Source organism: Diorhabda carinulata, chromosome 5, assembly GCF_026250575.1.
Source record: "Diorhabda carinulata isolate Delta chromosome 5, icDioCari1.1, whole genome shotgun sequence".
In the NCBI taxonomy this organism is placed as follows: Eukaryota; Metazoa; Arthropoda; class Insecta; order Coleoptera; family Chrysomelidae; genus Diorhabda; species Diorhabda carinulata.
The window spans coordinates 18,313,953-18,340,092 of NC_079464.1; the positions used below are offsets into that span (position 1 = coordinate 18,313,953).

The 26,140-nt window shown below is 32.4% G+C and overlaps 1 protein-coding gene across 1 annotated transcript in view; it reads right to left on the bottom strand.

Annotated features, from left to right (window-relative positions):
- Positions 1–26,140, bottom strand: part of LOC130894028 (serine protease inhibitor dipetalogastin) — a 55,232-nt gene that overhangs the window by 13,851 nt on the left and 15,241 nt on the right. Inside the window, exons 2-4 of the mRNA XM_057800544.1 lie at positions 4,336–4,467; positions 1,533–1,680; positions 852–1,013 (exon numbers count right to left, since the gene is read on the bottom strand). Of these exons, the coding sequence (XP_057656527.1) occupies positions 852–1,013; positions 1,533–1,680; positions 4,336–4,467 (442 nt within the window). The remainder of the gene's footprint in view (positions 1–851; positions 1,014–1,532; positions 1,681–4,335; positions 4,468–26,140) is intronic.

Genomic DNA, 26,140 nt, shown 5'->3' on the forward strand with positions numbered 1-26,140 from the left:
TAGCATCTCATTTGGATTCAAATTTTTCGTCATCTGTATAAATAGTAATCTGACGATGGACTAAATGCTGGATGTGGTAGGAGTTTAATAACACCAAGTTCTTCGATTTTACTTTCTTACAAGTAAATATTCAGAGCTATAAACGATGTAACTGTTAAATTATATAAATTAATAACCAATAAACTTAAATTAGGTATCTCCAAATTTCAAAATAGATTATTATTTTTATCATATCTTTTATATTACTAGTATTCTGATTTAGTTTTCTTACTTTTATTTATAGGTTATGTTTTTTCCATTAAATATGCTTTCCAAACATTTATAGCTTTGTCTGTTTTGGTATTCCCAAAGAAAAGCGGATACAACGCGTTTGCATCGTATACAATTTCATTCATTTTTCTAATTGTTACCTGGGTATTCCGTAGCTTAGTCGAATAAATTCTGTTTTGATCTTTACCCTAAGTTTACCAGTAAAGTCCGTAGTTCGAGGTTTGATCATTCGCGTGGATTCTTCTTCTTTCCTCCATAGTATGTCTAACGCTTGTTCCTTTTCTTCCATGGTTGACCTCTACTTCACTACTACCAATCTATCGTTTGTCATTCGTTTATGTTATTTACTTCACATAATCGTCTGATGTTTTTGCTTCATTCTCAATCTAATAGAATTTTCCAAAAGCTGCTTCGTTTTTGATATATCTGGTCTTGTTTCCGATATATAAGTCATTATAGACACATGGATACAATATCAACAAAATAAATGATAAGTTGATAAAAAATATTGTTTTTCCATTTTGGAAATGTTACAGGCTTACTGGAAAATGATAATATTTATCAAGGTTAACTCCACTTACCCGCAAGTAAGTATTTTCATCTGACACGTGTTCTTGTAGACGTTTCCATCACTGCCGCATACGGGTCCATCCATAGGTGCTTGCTTACAATCTACTGGACAATTTTCTCTATGCGCACTGATGTTATTACATGCACCAAGATGTGATAGACCAATACCTAATCTGGAATACGTAAAGTTTTATAAATCTCCATAGTAATTTCATTTGTATGTTTCCTAATAACAGAAATGTACGAAGGCGGTTCAAATATGATCGTTGTAGATGGTGCGCCTTTAATAAAAGCAGCAAATATGGAGGAAATATTTGACATAAAAACTACACCTTCTATGTTACCTTACATGGATGTGAGCGGGATTGCCATCAAACAATTGAGTTTTATAGAGAAAAATTAGATAACGATGTTCATTAAATATATTATCAAGTGCCTCTATTGATATGAAAAAGCACCTGCTGACGAAAAAATCATCGGCTGCTTTAGCAAACTGCTTATATAGCATAAAACATGGAAATATTGACGATTATGCGAAAGATATCGAAAAACTTATAATCGATTTAATCTAAATCTGACAATATAACACCCTGTATAAATTGTTGTTTAACGGAAATACTTAAAATCTGATGACAGCACTAAAATCGAACAATTTTTTTTAATTGCATGAAGAGAATAAAAATTTTCTTTACCTGCAAATTTCAACTTGTAACATACACCGATTGCTGTACGTTCGGCCATCTGTGCCGCATACAAGATCCTTTTCACCTCCGCACCTGTGGTCACACTTCGATCCACTCGATCTCTTACACAAATTTGGGTCCGAAGATAATGTTACACCTGCAAAAAACCGTTTAAAAAGAGAAGAAGAATAAGTATTTAACTAGAGTTTAACAGTTTTGTTTCCTTTTTTTTGTTCTAAAACGAAACAATAAAAAGAAAGCAAAGTTAAATTCTGAAATAACCGTTTTATAATCTAGGTTATGATAAAAATATAACAAATATTTCAATAAATATTCCATGAATATTTCCAAGGATAAATGACATCTTATACCACGTAAAATTGATGGATATTACTTTAGTTAACAAGGATCCATGAATATCTCCAAGGATAATTCACATCTTATACCACGAAAAGTTGATGGATAATACTTTGGTTAACAAGGACCCACGAATATCTCCCAAGGATAACTGACATCTTATACCGAGGACAATTGATGGATAATACTTTGGTTAACAAGGATCCACGAATATCTCCAAGGATAATTTTCATCTTATACCACGTAAAATTGATGGATATCATTTTTGTTAACGAGGATCCACGAATATCTCCAAGGATAATTATCATCTTGTACCAAGGAAAGTTGATGGATAATACTTTGGTTAACAAGGATTCACGAATATCTCCAAGGATAATTATCATCTTGTCCCATGGCCAAGCCAACATTAGTGATGGGTAACTTTATTATCCCGGTATTCCAAGACAATAAACTTACCTTCCAATGGATTCCGAGACATACTGGAATTGAGGGAAATTAAATAATAAATAGACTTGGTGAAGTAGAGGCGGTTAAACCCTCTGTAGGATCTGAGCCCTTCTGTGAAATCAGCTACAGAACAATAGAGGAATCACTAGAAAAGGTGGTTGATAGGAAAAAGATCAGTTACTGGGATTAACTACAGGGGTTGAGTTAGGAGAAGATACTCCTGGGAGCTACTGATTACTACGAGGAGTCTTTATCTAGAAAGCATTTTAAATGGAAAATGGAGATCTTTAGAAGCTAGAACTATCTAACATACTGAAATTTCTCAAATGTATATATGGATAGTTATAAATATTCATTATTCTCAGCGCTGCAGTAAGAAAATGGGACATAATATTTTTTTTTGGGTCGCAGTGTATATGAAATCCTGGATGGACAAAGTAAAAGCACTAGAGTGAAGTTAATCACTATTCTTGGAACTTGCATACTTGATCTTGATCATACTTGATCAATATTGATAGAGAAAGAAATTATTGAAAATTAAAAAATTTTGTAGGTAGTTTAGATATTTCAGTAATGCCGCCATATTGCATGACGTCATAGGTATAAAATGGAAACTGGGCATAGGATTATGATTAATCTGAAAAATGGTATATAAATCGTGTTTTGTGCTAGGATATAAAAATACTACGACTAAAACACCTGATAAAGTTTTTTTTTTGATAATAAGAAATTCTAATACACAATGGTTTGGTCTTGGTCGTTTTTTAACCTATAAAAGGTTTATTTACTTTATTCTTATATATAGAAAAATATATTATGCTTCTAAATGTTCTTGATTTCGACTTCTATTTGAGTCTTTATCAAAATATTGAAAATTAAAGAAGATATTTTATTTATACGTAACTAATAAATAAAAACACGCTACGTTGCAGACAACATTTTTATTGAAATTATGACGTCCCAATGACAATCGTTTTCTTAGGTAGTTAAAAATTTGAAATTTTCGCGATTTTCAATTGAATATTTAGATATTATTTTCTCATTTTTGTGAAAGATTGTGATAGTTACTTCATACTAACTCAAAAATTTCATAGTTTATAGAACTGGAAAGCTTCCCATTACTTAAATTACAGAAAAGAAACAAATTATTCACAACTACTTTTGTCTTTTAATCTGTCAACTATGTTCAAATTTGCAATAAAGCTGAATAATTCGTAACTACAACTTACCACCAACAAAAAAATTGTGTGTTTAAGACATCTTCTACTGTGATTCATTAGTATAATTTCTTTACAAATTGCGTGGTAGTTCGAATGAACCCAATGGTCTATGGATAGAGAGAAAGACAACCAAAGGAATCAGACAAAGACAAGTAATTAATTGAGATTGAGATCACGCGACAAAGCAAATGATTGCAGATTTGATCATCATCTCTATCGATTTCGAATACTCTAAAAAAATTGATTCAACCGAAATTATTGACAAATTTGATTCCCAGAAAGCCAGCAGATCTCATTTATAGTTAATTACTAAGTATATAGGTAGTCTTCGTAGAAGGACTGATTTGTATACTGCTGTTTCTAATCTCTAATTAGAGGATATTTATTTTTTCAATATCCTCGTATTTTTTTTTATCATTATTACCTGCCCGGCTAAAAAAAAGTGATTTTTCGTTAATAGATATATAGTTGAATTTATGTCATCGTTAAGTAATTAAGTTTGGGCGGTCTACCTCTTAGGATCAATTTTACGTACCTCCTGTATGTATACGAATAAATAATCGAATTATTAACTGGAACAACACGAATTGTTTTTTCTTCTTCAGCATAGACAACAGTAGTGTTAATAATATTATTTTAAAGATAATTTTCTTTTATTATAAACAGATTATCAATTTGCAATTTCATTGACTGGAATCGATGTGGGATTCAAGTTCAACGAAAGTTGTTTGTGCACGAAGTATAAAAATTAATTTTAAATTACTCAAATTTGTAAAATGAACAGTCACCTTTGCCGCATGTTTTTTTCTTAAGTTCGCAAATATTTGGATATATGATTCCGTCACTTCCACAAACTGGATCTCCGTAAGCGTTTTCTTTGCATATTCTAGGACACGAAGCGTCTCTGTATGCTGTTATTTCTGAAAAAAAAACATGGAAAAGTAAGTGAAAAATTAGTAAATAGACAAGATAAATAATAAATAAATTATAGATAAATACAGAACCGATAATATACAAGGTGAGTCGGGAGGAGCGCACCAAACTCTAGGAGTGTATTATACACGTAAAAATAATTTAAAAATAGTCGTATGTTCTTATCCGATTTTCATTTGTTTTCAAGTTATAGCATATTAACAAATTATCACCTAAAAATTTTCTTAATCATAGCGTTCTTTCAATAAATGTTCAAAAATACCGCCATACCGAAGAGCTTTTGTTGCTCTCCCAATTGATTCATTTCTTTCTTCTTTAATATGTGTCCACTTTTATTTTGTAGACTTCGTTCCTCATCCAGCCCCATAAACAAAAATCTAGTGGTGTGAGGTCTGGATATCTTGCAGGCCAATAAATGGGATCTCCACGACCGATCCAACGCCCTGGAAAACGTTCGTCCAAATGTTGCTTGACCTGATATGTGCAGGAGCTCCATCGTGCTGATAGTACATCTGCATTCTAATATTTACAGGAGCATCCTCTAGTAGGCCTTGTAGTTTATTTTATAAAAAAAATTAGGTAGTTGTCAGGCCAATTAAATAATCGTCAATCATACCACACCACACGTTTACAGAAAACCGATGTTGAAAATTGCTTTCGACTGTTGCGTGAGGATTTTCGTCCGACCATACACGATAGTTACGAGTATTATTAATGCCATCACGGGTAAATGTAGCTTCATCCGTAAAGAGTATACTCGATACAACACGATGATTATTATTTATCCACCGACAAAACTCCATACGGTTAGCGTAATCCAGATATAAGTTCGAGTGTGTTTATCCCCCTTTTTTGTGGAATTCCCAATTGAGTGGCAATTCTCCGTAAGCTAGTAGTTGCAGCTTCTTCTACTAGATGCAGAATATTTTTTACTTCTACCAAACCTTGTCGAGTAGCGCGTTCAGATGATACGTTAGCACTGGGAAGCTTACCAGTCACGCACAATTTGTTGAAAACTCTAATAAATACGTTTTTATCAGGATATCGTTGGTGTGGAAAACGTCGACGATATTCTGCAGCAGCAGCTGTAGCATTTCCATTACAGAAACCATACACAAACACCATATTTGCATATTCTAAATTTGAATAAGTATCTGGCATTTTACAACATTAACAATCACATAAATTCGAAATTAAACGCTCTGTTACTGTTGACTGTATACTGACAGGTCATCAAAACGTCAGAATTATCAAATGCCTTTGAGCCTCAAACATGGCATACTTTGATAATGTTAAAATTCAGATATAAGTGGAAAGCTAGTTGAAAATTTTTAATTACTCCGAAGCTTGAAATCAAAATCGAATAACATATGAGTTTTTTTACATTATTTTTACGTGTATAATACACTCCTAAAGTTTGGTGCGCTCCTCCCAACTCATCCTGTATATTTATACTATTAACATTTAGTTTGATATTAACTGAATCCAATCGGTTTTTAAGGGGGTCATCCCATGTGATCGGCTCAAAAAATCGATATTTTTCTCATAAATTGCTTTCTTAACATGTCTATAATATGGTAGTAAAGTGATTTTTGAAAATTCCAAGTCGTTTTCAAGATACAGCAGGTAGAAGAAAGAGCTGTTCGGAGCGCTGAGTTTGCAGTTGGGGCCCGGGCCTATTGTGTACCATCGACTTTATACCTGGCCCCCTTTTTATACATATGTACATCTATACAAGTTTAGACAAGTTTCTACAGGCTTAAACAGAAATTTCTATATTTATTGAATATTTTACCGAAGTTATTTTAGTCTTAATAAAACTTCGAAGAATGCAGGTAAGTTGAGATTTTCATAGTTTTAAATGGACTTGAAACTTTAAACGCGTTTTTCTCAAAACTGTGTTTTCAAGCTTTCCTCTATCGTATCTCAAAAATGGCTTGATCGAATGACTTGAAATTTATAGGGCACACTCAAGACATGTTACCGCATGGAGTGAACTATTATCAATCCAAAATTTACAAAATTTCGATTTTTTTATAGCAAAAAACAAAACGCAAAATTCGCAACTTTTATTTCAAACGTCTACCAAAAGTCCAATGTTTTTTATATTCATTTCATAATAGTCCATTCCGGGCATTTAGGCTTACAGATTACAACCACCGTTTTTTTTTGTTTGAGATAAGCCAATTAGTCGGAATCGTGGAGGAAGTGCGAGCTCATTTTTTCGAGGCGGGGGTGTTCAAAACGCTGTAACTCAAGTTCTACACAATATTTTTAACTTTATATTTATACTGTCCAAATATATGTTAATAAATAATAATAAACTTAAAGCTTTATTTATTCACTGGTCGTAGAAAAAAAATCTATGAAAAACAGGCCGTCACATGGGATAACCCCCTTAAATTTCCAAGAAAGTAAACTTTGGGAAAACTAAAAAAAACTGAATAAATTAAAATATTTCGTTAAAAATAGGGATTCAAACTTTTATACTCGTACTCGTACTTTATCCATAATTTAGTTATATAGTTTTAAAAAAGTGAAACTCGCCCTTTAAAAAAAATCAAGTACAATTTACTAAAAAGATAATAAAATTACTAAAATTAGTTTAAAGAAGAAAAAAAATCAAAGATGTAGATTTCATGCCGAATATTTCTGATTTATGGAGCATCATTGGTTTTTTCCAATTCCAAATTGCTGGTAATCATTTTTTTTTTCATTGGCACTCGACCTTGGTAAGCCTTAACCGAAGGTGGAAAGGGTAAAACCAGTAAAAAGTTGTGATGATTAATACCATTTATGTTTTAACATATCCTTTCAATTTAGATTTATAAACAAACTAAAGAGAATACTAATTTGAAAGTACTATCCTTCTAATCTGTGTTTTCCCTTTTGTTTCTTGTGATACACACGATTTTTTGTAAAACCTATTTTGCCATTTCTTGAAATCTAAAACTATGTCATATGATGTAATCTCACGAACAGTGAACTTATTAAACCGTGATGAGTTTTAGCAGAATTAAGTCAGTTATATCATGAACATCAAAAACGTGGTCATATTTCTCTACAGCCTTAAATATTATTACTAAATCCCTGTTACAAGGAAAGAACAGGGAAATACTAAGCGATCTGGAATCTGTTAGATATAAGCAGAACCTTGACATCGCTTGGTTTTCGTTTTGACCTGAATAGTTATCACCAAACAGACGAAGCTCAGTGTACTGATTTTGAGTATTCTTTTTCTTGGGCTCTATTATTTCATATTAAAATCAAAAGCACTTAGTACATTTCGAAGCATGGTTTTTCGTGTATTCTAAACTGAAATCGAATGTGAATTCTAATTTTCATTGAAGTAATTAAAAACAAAGTAGTTGAAGCTTCTATCAAGTCGTCTTCCTATATGAATAAATATTTATGTTTCTAAAACTTCTTGATTTTAGGTCTCTTCTATTTCAAAATTAGTTTTTTTTTTTATAATTTTTGAAAGATAGTTCCGAGTTTTTATCAAAATATGATTTATCGTATTGATGACCTCTATTTTCTAAATACTGAGATGTCTGCCCTATGTAGACACTTTCACAATTAGTACAAGGCACTTGATATACGAGTATAATATTATTTCTTTTGTTTTTTGGTGTTTTCGATAAATATTGGTCATACATCATAAAGTAGAGTAACAAGAATAAGGGTGAAGATGAATCATTATCATTAGTATCATATCAAAGATCAAAGCGAAGTGAAACACAATTCAAGCACTCAAGTTTCGGAGAGGCACTCATTCCCGAATCCCTCGAGTAATTTTCGTCAAATTTCCGCGGATTTTATGGCTGCAAGTACCCTAAAAAGCAAAGTTACGCGGTCGCGGATATTCTTTACGCTTCGTCTAGTATCCAGTGCAGCCAATTATCAAAAATTCCGGTTTATATTCGAACCACCCTCTATTCGTTTTAATTACGCATCCAACTTACTCTCCAATGCCGTATTTATCGATCGAAATGCCAATTGAATTCAGAATGAGGTCTGGACGAAACAGAACTTGTTAATTGAGATATTGACTTGAATTAAACACGAAAAATTGTATCTATTTTCTAATAAATCCATCTTTTTAACTCCTAATTGAATCATAAAAACATTATAAGTAAATTTGTATGCCTCGAGAATCTCTTGTAGGTCAGAGACACAAAGAACTACGAGGTATTCTTGAGAACTGGCAGTCTCTGCAAGTACGTGACTTTTATTTTATTGAAACTTGTTTGTACTGGAAATTGCATTTGATTGTTGTTGCTTTGTAGATCAGTGGGCGCATTCAATTTCGTCTTTTATATTATGGTGAAACAAATTTTAATTTCCGCGTACATTGGCGTCAAAAAAAGGGAAAATAAACTAAACACCCAAATATTACCAAAAGGTATTCAATGAATAGAAAAATTATAACAGATAAAACTAAAGAAAAGTTATGAAGAATGAATAGTTATCAAAACTTATTAGAATTATTATAAAAGGAAACATTGAGCAAAATTATCGTACATCTTCTGGTTTTTGTTCACAATTAATTATTACTTCCAATGATCCAACGATGATTTTGAATAAAGGAACGCTTCCCAGAGATGGGTGGCCCAGGGCGATCCAAAACCAGCACGGACACGATAGATCCTCACGTCAGGAACGGTACTCCTAAGTGAAGCTCATCGCTGCAGAGAAGGCAATCCATGTAGAGGTTACTCCAACAAACCAAATCAAAATTGAAACTATGAACGGGTCGGAAACTAAATCTATATCACCCACACATTATTACAAACATTGATAACACATATTCTCATCTAGATACAAATACTCAACTTGTATTGGACAAAACTGAGCCTAATTCTCAAAAAGATCAGCGGAAGTATGTACGAAACGACAGGTACTAATTAAGCGAGTTGCTATGGAAAGGGCCTTGGAGGTATTAATTATGAAGAAGCAATCTCGTAGAGCAAATTCTTTTATTTTCAAAAGCATTCGATGACGTAGCTCTAAACCTCCACTGTGGGGTTGGTATAAAAAATAAACATTGTTTATTGTTATTAATTTATACATCGTTGAGGAAATCGTTAAAAAGCTTACATTATTGCCTATTTTTCAACATTTTTTAGACACAGTTTTGATGATGGTGCTCGAGGAAACGTGTGACCTCTGCTTAGACTTCATCGTCGCTATTAGAGAGTTAAGTCCAAATCGGGAATAGACCACAACAATCCACCCTAATCTCTTCGAAACCTCCTGTATTTCACAACCGTGAAGCACTACTACATCCATTAGTTCGTCATGTGGATAGCTCGTTGAAGTTTGGTCAATGTCTCATAATATCTCTCATCCCAGGTTGTATGAAATATACCCCAAACACAGATTCCGGAATCTTTCCTAGCTTCTAGGCTGGTTTGAACTTCTTTGTTAGTGTTGAATCAGAGTGATGTCACTGACTAGATTGTTGTTTTGTTTCGAGGATGCAATGAAACACCTACGTTTGTTGAAGAAAATTTCGACTACAGTCAATGCGTTGCTTCTTGTGTCAGCATCCGACGGACTCAACGAACACTCATCACCACGATAATCCAAAATTGAAGTGCTTTCAATTGCGCCATGATATCTTTAAGCAACTCACTGTTGATTTTCTGGACAATCGGAATGGAATCCCATGAAATTCCATGTAACCCTTAGGAGAGGTGCTGAAAGGGAATGGAATAAGTCAGATGCCTTCGCACTTGGTGGAGAGGCAATTAAGACTGTTTTAAACGAGCGAGCGTTTGAGGGAATCTTACTTTGGGTACAAACCTCGTATCTAAAAAGATATTTTTATGTGATTTGTGATTTAAATAGGCTTGTGACACTATTATTTGTTAGAGCGACACTAATTTTATTCGCCTGGATATTAAAAATTCTATATAATTATAAAAAATATCGTGAGAAATATTTTTTATTGACAAACTACAGTTAATATTTATTCCGAAAAAACTCGAAATGAGATATTTGTTTTTATAGCCAATCTTGTTAAAGTAACGGGTAAGAGTTTTTTCATACAGTTGCGCAGAATGCTAGTTGGCCACGAAAGTGGCAAAAAGCTTAGAAAAACTAACGTCCAAACGATCTCGTACGATTTTATATTAATTTTACTGTTTTTAGAAACTACACGATGCTTTCTATGATTCAAAAATTCTTTTCGAATCTTTTTACAAGATTTAAACATTGTAAAAATAGTTATAAAAGAATCAGAAATGATTTCTAATACTTATTTTCAATAAATTCAATAAATTTAATTTTAATAATTGAATTTTTTTGTCGAAGATCTCCACGTTAGGACTAACTATAGATGTTTTGACACTTTCCATAGACTGAGGGGAACTTTTTTTTGTACCTGTATAATCTAGAACATTAATTAATTCTCAATATTAATATTGAACCATTGAAATATTACGAGGGCCGTTTTTTTTTCAAGACATTTTTCGAAAATATTGAGACATTTGCTATAAATGTGGACAAGCTCTTCAATACCCTCTTCAAACAAAGTTGTCGCCAATGAATCCAACTAGAGTACAAAACAGACCTTAAAACTTCTGGAAATTCCATAGACAAAGCAGTAATGGTGAATCTGCGGTTTTCTTTAACCATTATGTCAACTGACAACACCATCACTCATGAAGTTTTCCCCATACACACAACTCAGTCTCCGATGGATTTCTGGAGCATTACAGCCTGCAGAAAATGAATCACACTTGGCGGAAGCAGCAATAATGGCGGATATGTTTACGTGGTTGTAGCACAACGCCGACTGACGCCTGAATGTCAACAATGAGTGTATAGTGCGAGAGCTTCGCAGTCGCCTGCAGCGCATTTCATATAATTGAATCATCACCCAAAATTATTTCTTTCAATATTTGAGAATTCCTAGACTTCTCAATCAAAGAAATATTCAATTCTGCAAAAGCTTCCACAACGTCGTTTGCATAATGAGCAGTTGCCATAACTTAGAGAAAACACAAAATTTCCTTCATGTTTTTTTTTATGAAATTTATTAATATAGATCTGACGCACTGTTTTTCATAAATTTAGGCGTTTCACTCCCATCAAAAGTAAAAAATGACTTGTCGTTGAAAATGGATATAAAACCTTCAGCGGGCTTCCGATTTTCTTGATTTTTCAACTACGTTTTGTTTATTTGGAATGTTGCTTACATATTTCTTAGAGTTTTTTAATTTTCTGCTCAATTTTCGTTTCAGCAGTTTTCCATGAGCAGCTTTAACCAAAGCTTGCCTTTCCCCTTTTGGAATTTTCTTCGGATAAATGTCTACCAGTATTAAGTATTTTTAAATGCGTGGTCACCACATACGTTCAAAAGAGCTTGGCGCTAGTCAACATATCAAAAAAAAAAAACGTGAAACCAATAGACGACATTATTGACCACTTCACCAGATCTAAGAACAAACGCACGAGTCTAGAAAATTTAGAAGAAAGTTGTAGAATATCAAGACAAAACAAAAAATATGTAAAAAATCTAGATTGTTTTAGTTGGTGTATGCATACAAAAATGTCTTTGTGGAAGACCCCCGGACCCCTATTATCTCTTGGTTCATAATCACAGACCACCCAGTTAGCTTCCCTTGTAGATTCGCCACTTACGTATCCTTATAATTTTGTATTTCTGGGTTATCGATCTATCAACTTATAATTATTTCTTCGTCGATTATCCAAGTCAAAATCCAAAAAATTAATTCACATTCTCAAGATATTATTATAATTATTAATAGATGAATGATTATTTGAAATTATAACGCTAGATGTCGTAATATATGAAATGCTTCAATTTTATAATTAAATAACAAAAAGTGTATAATCTGGCCCGTTTCACAATCAATTTCAAGCCAAATTCTATTGTTTAAATCCCTCAAAAAAATGTATCGAATTAAAATTGGTATTCTAAGTATTACATCTACGGAAAAAACAAAATTTAAGTCTAGAATTAAGGAGGTCAATAAACGTAGTGAATAAATACATTTTGAATGCAGAAAAAAACTAATAATTTATTATTGCTGAACGCCTGAACTTGAACGCTATGTCGAGGTCAAGATTAAAATTTACATCTAGTACAGGCAAATTAGGCGATTTTGAGTTAAAACCTTAAATTAAATTGGGAGATTCTGGGAGGTTTTGGGATACTGAATAAGTCTAGAAAACATTATCAAAATTACGTGCACGGATTTTCGAAATTTTTAACTTTAAACTCATAAAAATTCTGTACAAAATAAGGTTTCTATTTTTTACTAACCTAAATATTTTCACTTTAAAATGGGATTTCGAAAATATATTGATTCAATTAGATTAATTATCAGTTTGATATAGTTCTAATTGCATCAGAAAAAGGTAATTCGAAGGAAAATAATGGATCAGTCAGAGTCTTAATTTTCATCGTTTTCCTCGTCACAATTAATCGATTCTTCATCTTCTTCTTACTCTGCCACGATTCGCAATCGATTCTGTGTAACGTGCTTCATCACAAGTACGACTTATTTAAAGAAAAACGGGACATTTTCAACTTTCTTTGCCCTTTCAAAATTGTAAAAATAAGAATTCATCATCTTGAAAATGTTTTTGTTTTAACTTGAAGTTTCAAAATGTGAATAATGAAATAATAATCAACCGAGAACGAAGATAGTGTTCATGATCGGGTTTTTTGAAAGTTGAAACCAAAAAGTAGTTCGTGAAAATTTTGATAATAACATATTCTTATAGAAATTGCTTGTTTATATGGTAAGCGATGGAATATATCCATTGAAACTTCAAGTGCTTGTGTGGGCAAAACATCTCTTTATCTCGCAAGATTTTCGAAAATTTCCCAAGTCGAAAATTACGTTAGCTTACCCAAATAGAAAATAGAGATTTTAAACGTCATTATGTATTTTGATTTTTTGAAAACGAAGTAGTTTTCCAAGAGTTAGAGCAGTTTCCACGTGGAACGTAAATTGGCGGAAATTCGAGAGCGGATGCTCCGGCTCTCAGCGTTGAGGGAGATATAATCAAAAATAGTGACTCCAACGAAAAAATAATTGAAAACTTTTTTGTAGAAAATTTTGTTTATTATTGGAGCAATTTTTTTCGAATTCCTCTTAGTTTTCGAGTTATTCGCGTTTTGAGTTACAACTTCTAAAATTTCGAAAACCGTAATTTTGTTAAGGGTTGCTAGGCTTATTCAGAAAATCGATTTAATCATATTACCTGTACTAATCAGTAACATTCTGTGAGGTATTGAACGTTTTAGACCAGACAATGGATGTAACATTCTTAACAAATATTTCAGTCTAAATAAAAATCAATCTCATGTATCCACTTATATGTAATTTTTTTTGAAATTTATTATTATAATTGATATAATTGACAGAGAAAATGATAAAATCAAATTTATTATTATTAATTATGAATTTAAATGATTTGAAATTATAAGTTTTTCAAAATACATAAAAGATTCAAGATATTCTGATTTAGATTTCTGCAGAATTTCCAATAGAAAAATTTTTTAGTTTGTCTGATCATCAGAAAGTTTTGAAATTGTTGGATTATGATGATGATTTGATAATGAACAAGACTGGCTGTAAAAAAATTTATGAATTATGTCATTTAACCTATACAACAATCCTAAATAAGGAAAATACAACGGACGGGATGTCTTGATCCCGAGTATACCGATGATTTCAACGGATTTACCATTCGATTTTAAACGTTTATAAATTCTGGTACCTCTGGCCTTTGCGACAACTATAAATAAATCGCAAGGCCAGTCGATGGAAACTTGTGGAATCAACTTGGAGTTTCCCTGTTTCGCGCATGGACAATTATACGTCATCTTTGTTTATTTAAGTACCACACCATGGATCGTTTTTAAGAGAATATCTGAGACCCATTTTTCAAAATATTCTGCATCTATTTCATCATGATAATCTACCAATATGGGTCATAATATGAGGTTTTTCATTTCTAGATAGAAATTTTGAAACTGTCAATAAATTGGTAATTACCCAAAAATCATCCCCTATCGACGTGAGGCTGTGGGGGTAATAAAGAAAAGTGTAATAAACACAAAAATATTATACCAGCTGTCGGTCATCCCTCATTAAAAAATAGAGATGGTTAAAGAATAAAAATTTGACATTTTCGGAATTACGTGTTTTAACAAATTAGAAAATTAGTTACTCAAAATTGTGATATAAGTTTTTTTAATAACATAAAAAAATCGTAAAGTTTACGTTTAAGCGCTGGCGTGTATCTTTCGTTTTCGAATCGAAGTTTTTTAAAAAAATTCGTGAAGATTGAATTACCAATAATTAAAGAAACTTTGACAAAATTTTGGAGCTTCCATTTCAAAACGAACAATGCGCGTCAGCGCTCAAATGTGAACATATAAATTTTTATTATTAAAAATACATCACAATTTTCAGTTAATTCAGTTAAGGAAAAACTATCAAAGGCGAGGATTTTGCGAGCTTATTGTAATGTCTGAGCAAGGAAATCAAGCAAAAACGGTCGCATTTGGCTAATACGAAAATGTTGTTTCATCAAGATAATGCACCAGCTTCAACATTCATCATTGCTATGTCCAAAATTTATTAATTAAAGTTTAAATTGATACCTCATGCACCATATTCGCCAGATTTAGCCCCATCGTATTATTTTCTGTTCCTAGACTTGAAAAAATAACTCGGTGGTCAAAGATTTTCCAACTATGAAGAGGTGATGTCAGAAGATAATGCCTTTTTTGAGGTACTTGACGATTTTCATTATAAAAAGCGTATCGAACTTATTGAACATCGTTGGGAGTTGAAAGGAGATTACGTTAGATTTTTGTCCAAATTATTGTGTTTCCTTTGTTGCCCCAGGTACTTTTGGCACAACAGTTTCCTCAAAAAATGTTGTTAGACAAAATTAAATTCAAGTAAAAAATCGATTTCTATTTCGTAAAAATTTCAGCTTGCAGAGCTTCCAGTGAGAAAATATCATTGAGACACTCAAGAAATTTGAAGATGGGATTATATATAAAAGTATATTTACAAATATCGCTTAATTAGATTTCATAATATTGCGTATAAAACTTCCATGATATCATTATGTTTATTGAGGCAGGTGTGCAACAGAATGTTTATATTATGTTCTGGTTTAATGTATTTTCTGAGAACCCACATCTATACAATGTCGCAGATTATGTTACAAATATAGGAAGAATATATTAATTTCTACTAAAGTTGATAATAAATTTGCATAATGATGATGATATTCTGAATAAAACAAGATAATGATGTTTCTATAATAGCAAATAAAAAAAAGAAAGAAGACGTTAATGAAGATAACTGTCTAAGAAAACCCTACACTATCAAGCGGCTTGATCAAATGCTTGAGGCTCTAATTGTGTATGTTTGGGCTTCCTGGCCTTAATATTGGTTACTGTGAAGGGGATAAACCACAAAAAGAAAATAAACGGTGGTTTTTATCAATCACCGTCAATGCTTGCTTCAAAAGGATTTCTAAACTATCAATCACGCTTGATACAATCAATTTGCTCAAACATTTGATGAAACCGCTCGATACAGATACAGATACAGATACAGATAAGCACAAATATGAAGCAGTCATCTGTTTATTTGGCTATAATCATTGGAAAGAATGAGGAATAGTGAATTGGGATTGATTTATTGAATGTCGAAAATTGCATGTTCTAAAAACATTAATAGAGCTCACCAGAATGGTGATGATTGAGTGTAATTCACATGGAATTACGAGAGATGGAAAAACTCAAGAATTCGATATAAACCGAAGAGTCACACGGGTACAATTAGTACCAAAGACCTTCAAATATTAGCATACGCAGATGATCTGACGATAATAACGAAAAGTGTAAAGAATCTAGATGAAACATTCTTGAAGATCGAGCAAATTAAATTGAAAGAAGACTAAGTATATGGAGTTGAAGAGAAACAAGTTTAAATATTTAAAATTAACAGTTAACATCCATAATGAACAGCAAGAAGGCCAACAGTAACCTATGAAGAAAAAACGATGAATCTAACAAAAACTGATGAAGAAGAGACAATCACCAGATACATAAAATCGCAGCTAGATTGGGTAGGACACATAAAACGCATCAAAAATAATAGTAAAGCTAAAAATACTCAAATAAAGACCTAAAATCCAATGGGAAAGTAAAGTAACAAGTGATCTGATCAAAATGCCAGTCCGTAGATGGTGGAGTAATATCCAAGACAAAACCAAAACATGCAATGAACTTTATTTCAAGAAAGAAAATGGTTAGAACGTTGATTTATTCACCACAATAAATGAGTCAAAGCATCATTCGTCAACGTCTGAATCGTTTAGAATCACAATTGTAGCTTTTTTAACTACTTCATCTTGGTGATTTTCTTTGAGGTGTGAAGTAAATTTTGGTTATGAAGAGTTAAGCTAGAGTTTTCTTCAAACAACTTGTCTCAGGATGTTTTCGGGTTGGCAAAAACATAAACGATGCATTGTCTACTGGTTCCGAGGTCATATTCAAATCTTTAGTAATCACGTGACTAGTCTAGCTTTTGCTGACCCTACAGAATTTCACAGAGCGATTGTCGCATTCATTTTTGTTCAAAGGCGAGACCCTTTGGTGGATTGTTTCTTATTGATGAACGTTCTTGACACTGATTTGTCATACACCAACTTCAAGCTTGATGTGAAACTGATACTGATAGACAGAGAGGAAAACATGGAAAATTACGAAACAGGCAAGTGTATAAGATACAAGGAACACAACAACAAACGATTACAGAGATAGCCAGAACCCATAGCCTAGATCTTGGGAAAAATTTGGAAATGCAGGAGAAGATACAAGGAGCACATAAAACAGAGTAAAGTAGCAAAAAATAACAAGGATAACCAGGACCCTTAGAGAGACAAAGAGTAGTACTCTGAAAAATTTAGATCTTAACAAAACAGTAGAGTACAGCAAAAGATAACAGAGATAACCAGTACCTATAGCTTGGGTTTTGATTGAGATGACAGGAAGTAAGCAAAGAAAATACAAGGAGCATAAGAAAAGAGTATAGTACAGAAAAACGAGCAAAAACCCAGAGGTTAGATCCTTAATAAGTATGAAAGATGAAAGATAAAAAGATACTAGAAGCATATAAATCAAATAGAGTGCAGAAGAAGGTGGATAGATAGCTATGTCCTCCATTCTAGATCTTCAAAAAGATTAAAATATGCAAAAGAAGAAGATGAAACAGAGTGGAGTGCAAAAAAAACGAGCAAATACCCAGAGTTTAGATCCTGAATAAGATTGAAGGTAGAAAGATACAAGAAGCGTGGAAACCGAATAGAGTGCAGAAAAAGGAGGATTGCCAGGACCTGTAGCCTAGATCTTTAAAAAAAAATTGAAATATGCAAAAGAATAAAATACAATGAGCATATAAAACAGAATAGCGTGCAAAACGACGAGCAAAGATCCAGAGCTTAGATGCTTAAAGGAGGAAAACATACAAGAAGCATGGAAACCAAATAGAGTGCAGAAGAAGGAGGATAGCCAGCACTTGCAGCCTAGACCTTCAAAAAGATCAAAATATGTAAAGAAGAAGATACAATAAGCATATAAAACAGAATAGAGTGCAAAAAAACATACAAAGTCTCTAACCCACAAAAGTTTCAATGATATAAGAAGATACAAGGAGTAAACAAATAGAATAGAATTTGCTATAATACTCTATATATTTAATGAAGAAGATTACATGAATTTTTCATCTTGCTAAATTACTAAAGACTGGATAGAAGCTATGAAATTTGATCGCAAAAAAACCGACAAAAAAATTATCTAATTTATAACTAACAATTTGTAATTGCCTTAAAACGAATTAAATTCCGTCACTTCTTGTACGGATATTTTATAACTTACATTGTCCTTTTTCAACATTTAAAAGCAATGACCGTATAACAACCTCTAGAAACGGATCTAGTTACCATGTATACGGTTTTTTATGTTACACATAACTAGGTGATTTGTTGCATATTATTTCGGTTCAGTGGAATCGGGTCATCTTGACTCGGATTTGATTTTATTTTTTCGTTCTTAACGTTTAGTAAGTTCGCCTCACAAATCCCGATAAAATTAATGCCTTTAACACAAATTTTCAATAGAAGCTGATTGTTAATCGGATTAAATGTTCTGCTTTCATAAATTCAGATTAATTACTTCAAGTACTACAAGTTTTTGATCGATCTCAAACGAGTATAAAGGACTTTCTGTTAATGTCTGCGTTTCTTTGTAATTTGATAAACGATCATCAAAAGATAAGAAAATACCGATTTTATAAAAAAAGGCTTAGTAACACATGGATTCTTCAGTACTTATCTCGACCTCAAGCAATTGAATTTCACTAAATGTGGCTTATTCTTGGGCAAAACAGCAAGGTCTGGTGCCGCCGTCGAATAAAGCTGAAAATCAACACTGTCCAGTATGTCTTTAGAGTTTATTCTATTGTCCGTGGGGACGTTCAGTCTGTGAAACTCAAAGCGTGGTAAAGAACACTTGGTTTGTGGAGTACTGGGTACTGGGAATTAGTTCAAAAGAAACATAGAACTTTCGTATGATTGTCTACCCTAAAAACTACGGCAGCTCGACCGTGCAAATCCTAAAATCGAGGAGAACATCGCGTCTGGTTAGACAATATGGACAGACAGCTGGATCCCAGTATTCAGTTAATCTCAGTACTCAGTTAATCGTAGCAAACAGTTTCCTGTCCAATCCAAAACACCTTGTATATTATGAAGTTGATACCACAGAACTTTAATCTACCACCAAATTATGTTTTGATAGTTCCCGGTACTCTTAGTGAGCTTATAATTCGCTGATTTCTTTTAAATATGTGTGGAAGAAGATTTTGGTGTTAAGGAACTGCTTCCAGTCCAAAATACCTTGTATATTATGTAGTTGATACCACAGAACATTGTACCACCACCAAATTTTTGTTTCATACTTCCCAGTACTTTTAGTAAGCCCATCAATCGCTGCTTTCTTTTAAATATGTGTGGAAGAAGATTTTGGTGTTGAGGAACTGCTTCCAGTCCAAAACACCTTGTATATTATGTAGTTGATACCATAGATCTTTAATCTACTACCAAATTTTTGTTTGATACTTCCTAGCACTTTTAGTAAGCTCATAAATCGCTGATATCTTTTATATAAGAGTGGAAAAAGATTTTGGTGTCCAGAAACTGCTTCCAATCCAAATCAAATTTGCAGCAAGGTTTGAAACCCAATGTTTTCTTTAGTTCCACACCAGAAGAGGTCAATTAAACCTAGATATATACTTTTTGGGCATCGGATTGGGAATTCATATTAATCCTGATAATTTTCTATTAGCATCTGTATATTTTCAAAATTTTATGGAACTTGGAACACATCCATTCCACATTGATGAATACTGATCAGAAACGTCTAGATTTTTTAATATTTTTAAAAAAAATTTACGCAGTAAACTTTTCATTAGAAGGTCTTTGAAAAAATATATTTATTTACCATTAATAATTTTAATTTATTGAACAATATAATAAATATATGAAATTTGAGTATGTTTATTTGAAAATTCCAATGGCATCGAATACCGTTGGATGCGTTTAAAATTCCATTAGATACATCAAAAGAATAATGTAAATATTTATTAAGGATAAAACCATAAAATTTTGTCACCACTGTCGTAAAATACGTCTTTATTTACTTGAAGTCTTACCCCCCGAAGGTAACGACTCATATTACCGTCGACGATATGTAATAAAATAAATCTATGAAACGTCATCTTATACATCCTGCTTGGTAGCTAAATCAAAGAAATTTTCTTTATATATACAAAAATATTTTCATATTTTATTATTTGATAGTCGATACGCGATGTGCTTTAAAAAATATTTCTTGCTGGACCCCTAATGTAATGAAAATATTTCTTTTCCGGCTCGAAGGACCAATCTGTTAAGATACTAACATAAATGTTTGTTGATTTTAGCTACTGGAAACATGAATAATTAATAAACATTGGTGTGTTTTTCATTTGCTACATTTTAGACTATCATTGCCTCTTCAGTAGATGGTCTATTGCTAAATTTCATATCAAAAATTAACGAATACATTGTTAAATTGGCAAAAATGCCGTAACACATTTTCTCTTTTCAAATATTCCAGTTGTTTCAATTAAATCTCGTTTTTAGACAAAAGTATAATAAAAATTTACGAAGATTTCAAAAAAGTATTAATATACAGAGTGTTCTATTTAAAATAAAAAAGTTACAGTACATCTTTGGAGATATTTAATAAAAAAAGATCGTATTTGAAAACCCAAAGTATTTTGCCATATACAGATAGTTTTATCTCGTCGTGGGACACCCTGTATAACGTTCAAATGATAAAAATCGAAAATAGAGAGCTCCATTTGATAAAACCAAGTTAAAAGTGACTTCTATCGACTACTAAATTCGAGGTAACAGTTAAAAAAATAAACTTTGTAAACTTATATGTTTTACAATTGAAAATTCGAGATATTATTGATGTAATCAAATTATGAGATTTTAAATGTACTTTCTAGATATTAGACTACACTTAGACTCACAGTTAAGTTGCAAATAAAACGAAATTAATTCCTACACACGTGGTTTTAATTACGAATTTATGGGATAATTTTTACTGAAATTTATGAGCTGTGCTAGTATGTATCGATGCAAGGTATAATTAAATTTTTCATATTACACATTACATTGAAGCTCTTCCTCTTCCTACTAATAAATAAATTAAGGTTGAATGAATCCCGTTAAAGAAAAAATTCCGGATACAGGATATATGCCCTAAAACGCAGAAAACGATCAATGAACTATCTCACAGGATATTTTAAATGTGATTCAATTTATCGTCAAATGTTAGGAGAATCAACCAAATTTGATAAAGCACGAAACAATTAGAATAAAATTGTGGATACGTATTTTGAATTGGGTTAATAGGGTTTATCATTTTGTATTACAAGGGTTGTTTTTTTTTTGGAACACTGATAGATTGTATAGAAAAGACGAGTGAACTTCTAATTTATTTAAACTATTTCTAACGATGGGGGGAATTTATACACATTGTCTCTTACTTATTTAATTTATTTACACTGCACTAAACACTTTTAATAAGTAATTACTATTTATAATAAGTAACTACTTATATAATTTATTTGAATTCTTCTAGGCCAGGGCAAAAGTCTTTAAAAATAATAAATAATGAAGAAATATAATAGTAGGATGAAATTTATTTAAGGAGACTATAATAAAAATGAAAGGAAAAATGATTTATGGGCGATCTGAGGTCGTTAAGGGAAAGGGGGTGAGTTTTAAAGGGTAAAAAATTTGTTATTTTGACATAATACCGAAAAAATTCGCATCCGAAAATTTCGAACGAAACGAAACTAAACTTTCTCAGTAAAGGTAAAAATTCGCATCCGATAATTTCATTATGTACAATTTTTAGATATTTATCGAATTTTCATACTCCAATTACTTAATAATATAACATGGAATTTCACGTCTAATGAGAGTGAAAAGATTTAATTAATAACTAAAAATTGTACATAAATATTGAAAAAAAATTACGGGTGCGAGTTTTTTTGTAGTCGCCAGCGACTTCTTCCTATTACCTAACCTTAAAATTTCATCAGCCAAAGAGGAAAACGGCAAGTATCATTCGGGAAGGTTAAAAAGGTTAGGAAAATGTCATGTTTCTTTATTAAAACAACCCCTATACAGTAAAGAATAATTGACTAAGCTAAAATTTCTGGAACCGTTAGCGATGTTTATACTAATCAGTAAAACAACAAACATTTTACCATCAGTCTCTGAAGATGATAAGTTGTTCAACGAAACGCGCATCAGTGTAAGTGTTTATGTAAGTGTGGTGGTGGGGTGAATAATGTGTTCAGTATTAAATAAGTGAAAATGTTTTTGTTTTTTTTTCTAAATTATTTTGAATAGATAAAATCAAGACATTGTTGGGCATCGTGACATCGCCTGCTGGAAAGTTGTAGCAATGATATTCGTATTAATATGAAACGTGTCTGAGGGAACCACGAGATTTTCTTGTAATATATATATATTGAATCTACATAATCGGTCACACTCCACAGATTATAAGTTCATTTACCTCTGATACATACCATTCGAATTTGAAAATTTTCATATGTATATATTTAATGATCTGTTTAAGAACAAATTTATCAATATACTGAGCAAAATAATACAGTCCTTTTCATTAATTAAATGAACAGTATATGTTATAACTGCTGACTTTAATTCTTAAGATCAAGATCAGAATTGAAATGGGTGGAAAGGTGTTTGTCAGGTACTCCTCAAAGTTTGCAAACATAAATCTAAACCTCCACGTCAGAATAGAATTCATGGAATGTTATGTATGGTCTGAACTGCTCTATGCAGTGAAAACTTGGACTTTGAAAGCTCAAATGATCAAAAAACATGTCTCTTTCCAAAACAAGTCGTCATTTGTCTTAGGAGACTGTCTTTTTGAAAACAAGCCGACGTTTGTTTTTGGAGAATGTATTTTCTAAAAACATGCCGACATTTGTCAGTAGAAAATGTCTGTTTTCAAAATAAGCCGACATTCATCTTCAGAAACTGTTTACGTCGAAAACAAACCGACGTCTTTTTCGAAAAAACAAGCCGACATTCGTCTTCAGAAACTGTCTTACTCTAAAAACAAGCCGACGCTTGCTTTTAGAGACTGTCTTTTTCCAAAACAAGCCGACACTTTTCTTAAGAGACTGTCTTTTTCGAAAATAAGCCGACATTCGTCTTCAGAAACTGTCTTACTCTAAAAATAAACCTACGTTTGTTTTTAGAGACTGTCTTTTTCCAAAAACAAGCCGACACTTTTCTTAAGAGACTGTCTTTTTCGAAAATAAGCCGACATTCGTCTTCAGAAACTGTCTTACTCTAAAAACAAGCCGACGCTTGCTTTTAGAGACTGTCTTTTTCCAAAACAAGCCGACACTTTTCTTAAGAGACTGTCTTTTTCGAAAATAAGCCGACATTCGTCTTCAGAAACTGTCTTACTCTAAAAACAAGCCGACGTTTGTTTTTGGAGAATGTATTTTCTAAAAACATGCCGATATTTGTCAGTAGAAAATGTCTGTTTTCAAAATAAGCCGACATTCATCTTCAGAAACTGTTTACGTCGAAAACAAACCGACGTCTTTTTCGAAAAAACAAGCCGACATTCGTCTTCAGAAACTGTCTTACTCTAAAAACAAGCCGACGCTTGCTTCTACAGACTGTCTTTTTCCAAAACAAGCCGACACTTTTCTTAAGAGACTGTCTTTTTCGAAAATAAGCCGACATTCGTCTTCAGAAACTGTCTTACTCTAAAAACAAGCCGACGCTTGCTTTTAGAGACTGTCTTTTTCCAAAACAAGCCGACACTTTTCTTAAGAGACTGTCTTTTTCGAAAATAAGCCGACATTCGTCTTCAGAAACTGTCTTACTCTAAAAATAAACCTACGTTTGTTTTTAGAGACTGTCTTTTTCCAAAAACAAGCCGACACTTTTCTTAAGAGACTGTCTTTTTCGAAAATAAGCCGACATTCGTCTTCAGAAACTGTCTTACTCTAAAAACAAGCCGACGCTTGCTTTTAGAGACTGTCTTTTTCCAAAACAAGCCGACACTTTTCTTAAGAGACTGTCTTTTTCGAAAATAAGCCGACATTCGTCTTCAGAAACTGTCTTACTCTAAAAACAAGCCGACGTTTGTTTTTGGAGAATGTATTTTCTAAAAACATGCCGATATTTGTCAGTAGAAAATGTCTGTTTTCAAAATAAGCCGACATTCATCTTCAGAAACTGTTTACGTCGAAAACAAACCGACGTCTTTTTCGAAAAAACAAGCCGACATTCGTCTTCAGAAACTGTCTTACTCTAAAAACAAGCCGACGCTTGCTTCTACAGACTGTCTTTTTCCAAAACAAGCCGACACTTTTCTTAAGAGACTGTCTTTTTCGAAAATAAGCCGACATTCGTCTTCAGAAACTGTCTTACTCTAAAAATAAACCTACGTTTGTTTTTAGAGACTGTCTTTTTCCAAAAACAAGCCGACACTTTTCTTAAGAGACTGTCTTTTTCGAAAATAAGCCGACATTCGTCTTCAGAAACTGTCTTACTCTAAAAACAAGCCGACGCTTGCTTTTAGAGACTGTCTTTTTCCAAAACAAGCCAACACTTCTCTTAAGAGACTGTCTTTTTCGAAAATAAGCCGACATTCGTCTTCAGAAACTATCTTACTCCAAAAACAAGCCAACGTTTGCTTTTAGAGACTGTATTTTCTAAAAACACGCCGACATTTGTCAGTAGAATATGTCTTTTTCCAAAACAATCTCACATTTTTGTTCAGAAACTGTCTTTCTTCAAAACCAATCCGACATTTGTTAGTCTCTTTCCAAAACAAGATGATATTTGTTTCAAGAGACTATCTTTTTCGAAAATAAGCCGACGTTTGCTTTTAGAGACTGTCCTATTGCTAAAAAATGGCCATGAACACGAACTTTACTGCAGAAACCTGTTAATTGAAACCAGATAGTAAAAAAACATAAACATCAAATTCAAACGCCCTTAGTTTTTTATAGTGCAGTTATTGAAACGGTATTGCTTCGAGTTTTTTTATTTTTTTCTGTGAACCGATTTGCATTAAATTTTGAAATTAGACTCATCTTAACCTTAACTTCAAAAGTGAAAATAATCTGAACTCCGCCCTACCCTGAGGGTGGTTGCCACTCCTTCTCGGCGGTTGTAAATTTTTTTTTCAAAATAACCTCAGATATCGATAAAAAGCCTAATTTTGAGAAAAAAAATGTTTTTCAAGAAACCTATACTTTTCAAGTTATTGGTAATTGAAAATTCGGATTTTTTTCAGGTTTTCATCGGTTTTTTGCAAATATCTCCCAAAATATGCGTTTTAACGAAAATTTTATGATAAAAAAATTGTAGCAGGTAAAAAACTGAACAAATCAGTTTTTTGTTCTAAATGCAATATTAAGCGAGATATTAAAGATCGAAGTCGTTTTTTATTTTGTCTGGAATTTAATAGATGTATTCAATGCCATCTAGCGGCGATCAGATACATTATATGCCTTCTAATAAAATAGTGTTTTATAGTGTGTGAAATAAGCTTTAAAATGAGTACTGTTAAAAGTCTTTTGCACGGAAAATGAGTGAGTTGTAATGTAAATGAGAGGAAAATCTAATGGTTTTTAGTCGAATTTTTCAAGGAAAAATTAGACTATTACGGTAGGCATGACTATGGGGGGCACATCATTTTCCCATGTTTTGAGACCTCCTGAACACGATTATGATGGTTTTTCGAATGTCTGTAGTTTATATATATATATATATATATATATATATATATATATATATATATATATATATATATATATATCTGTTTAAGCTACAATTCTTATTTTCGTCACTCGAGCATTTGCTATGGGTCCGATTTGGTTCAAAATTAGCATACATGGCTTTTTTGGCGGCGGATTGATGTTATTAGAGTTTGGTTGGAAACAAATGAATATTTCGAGGGGTCGC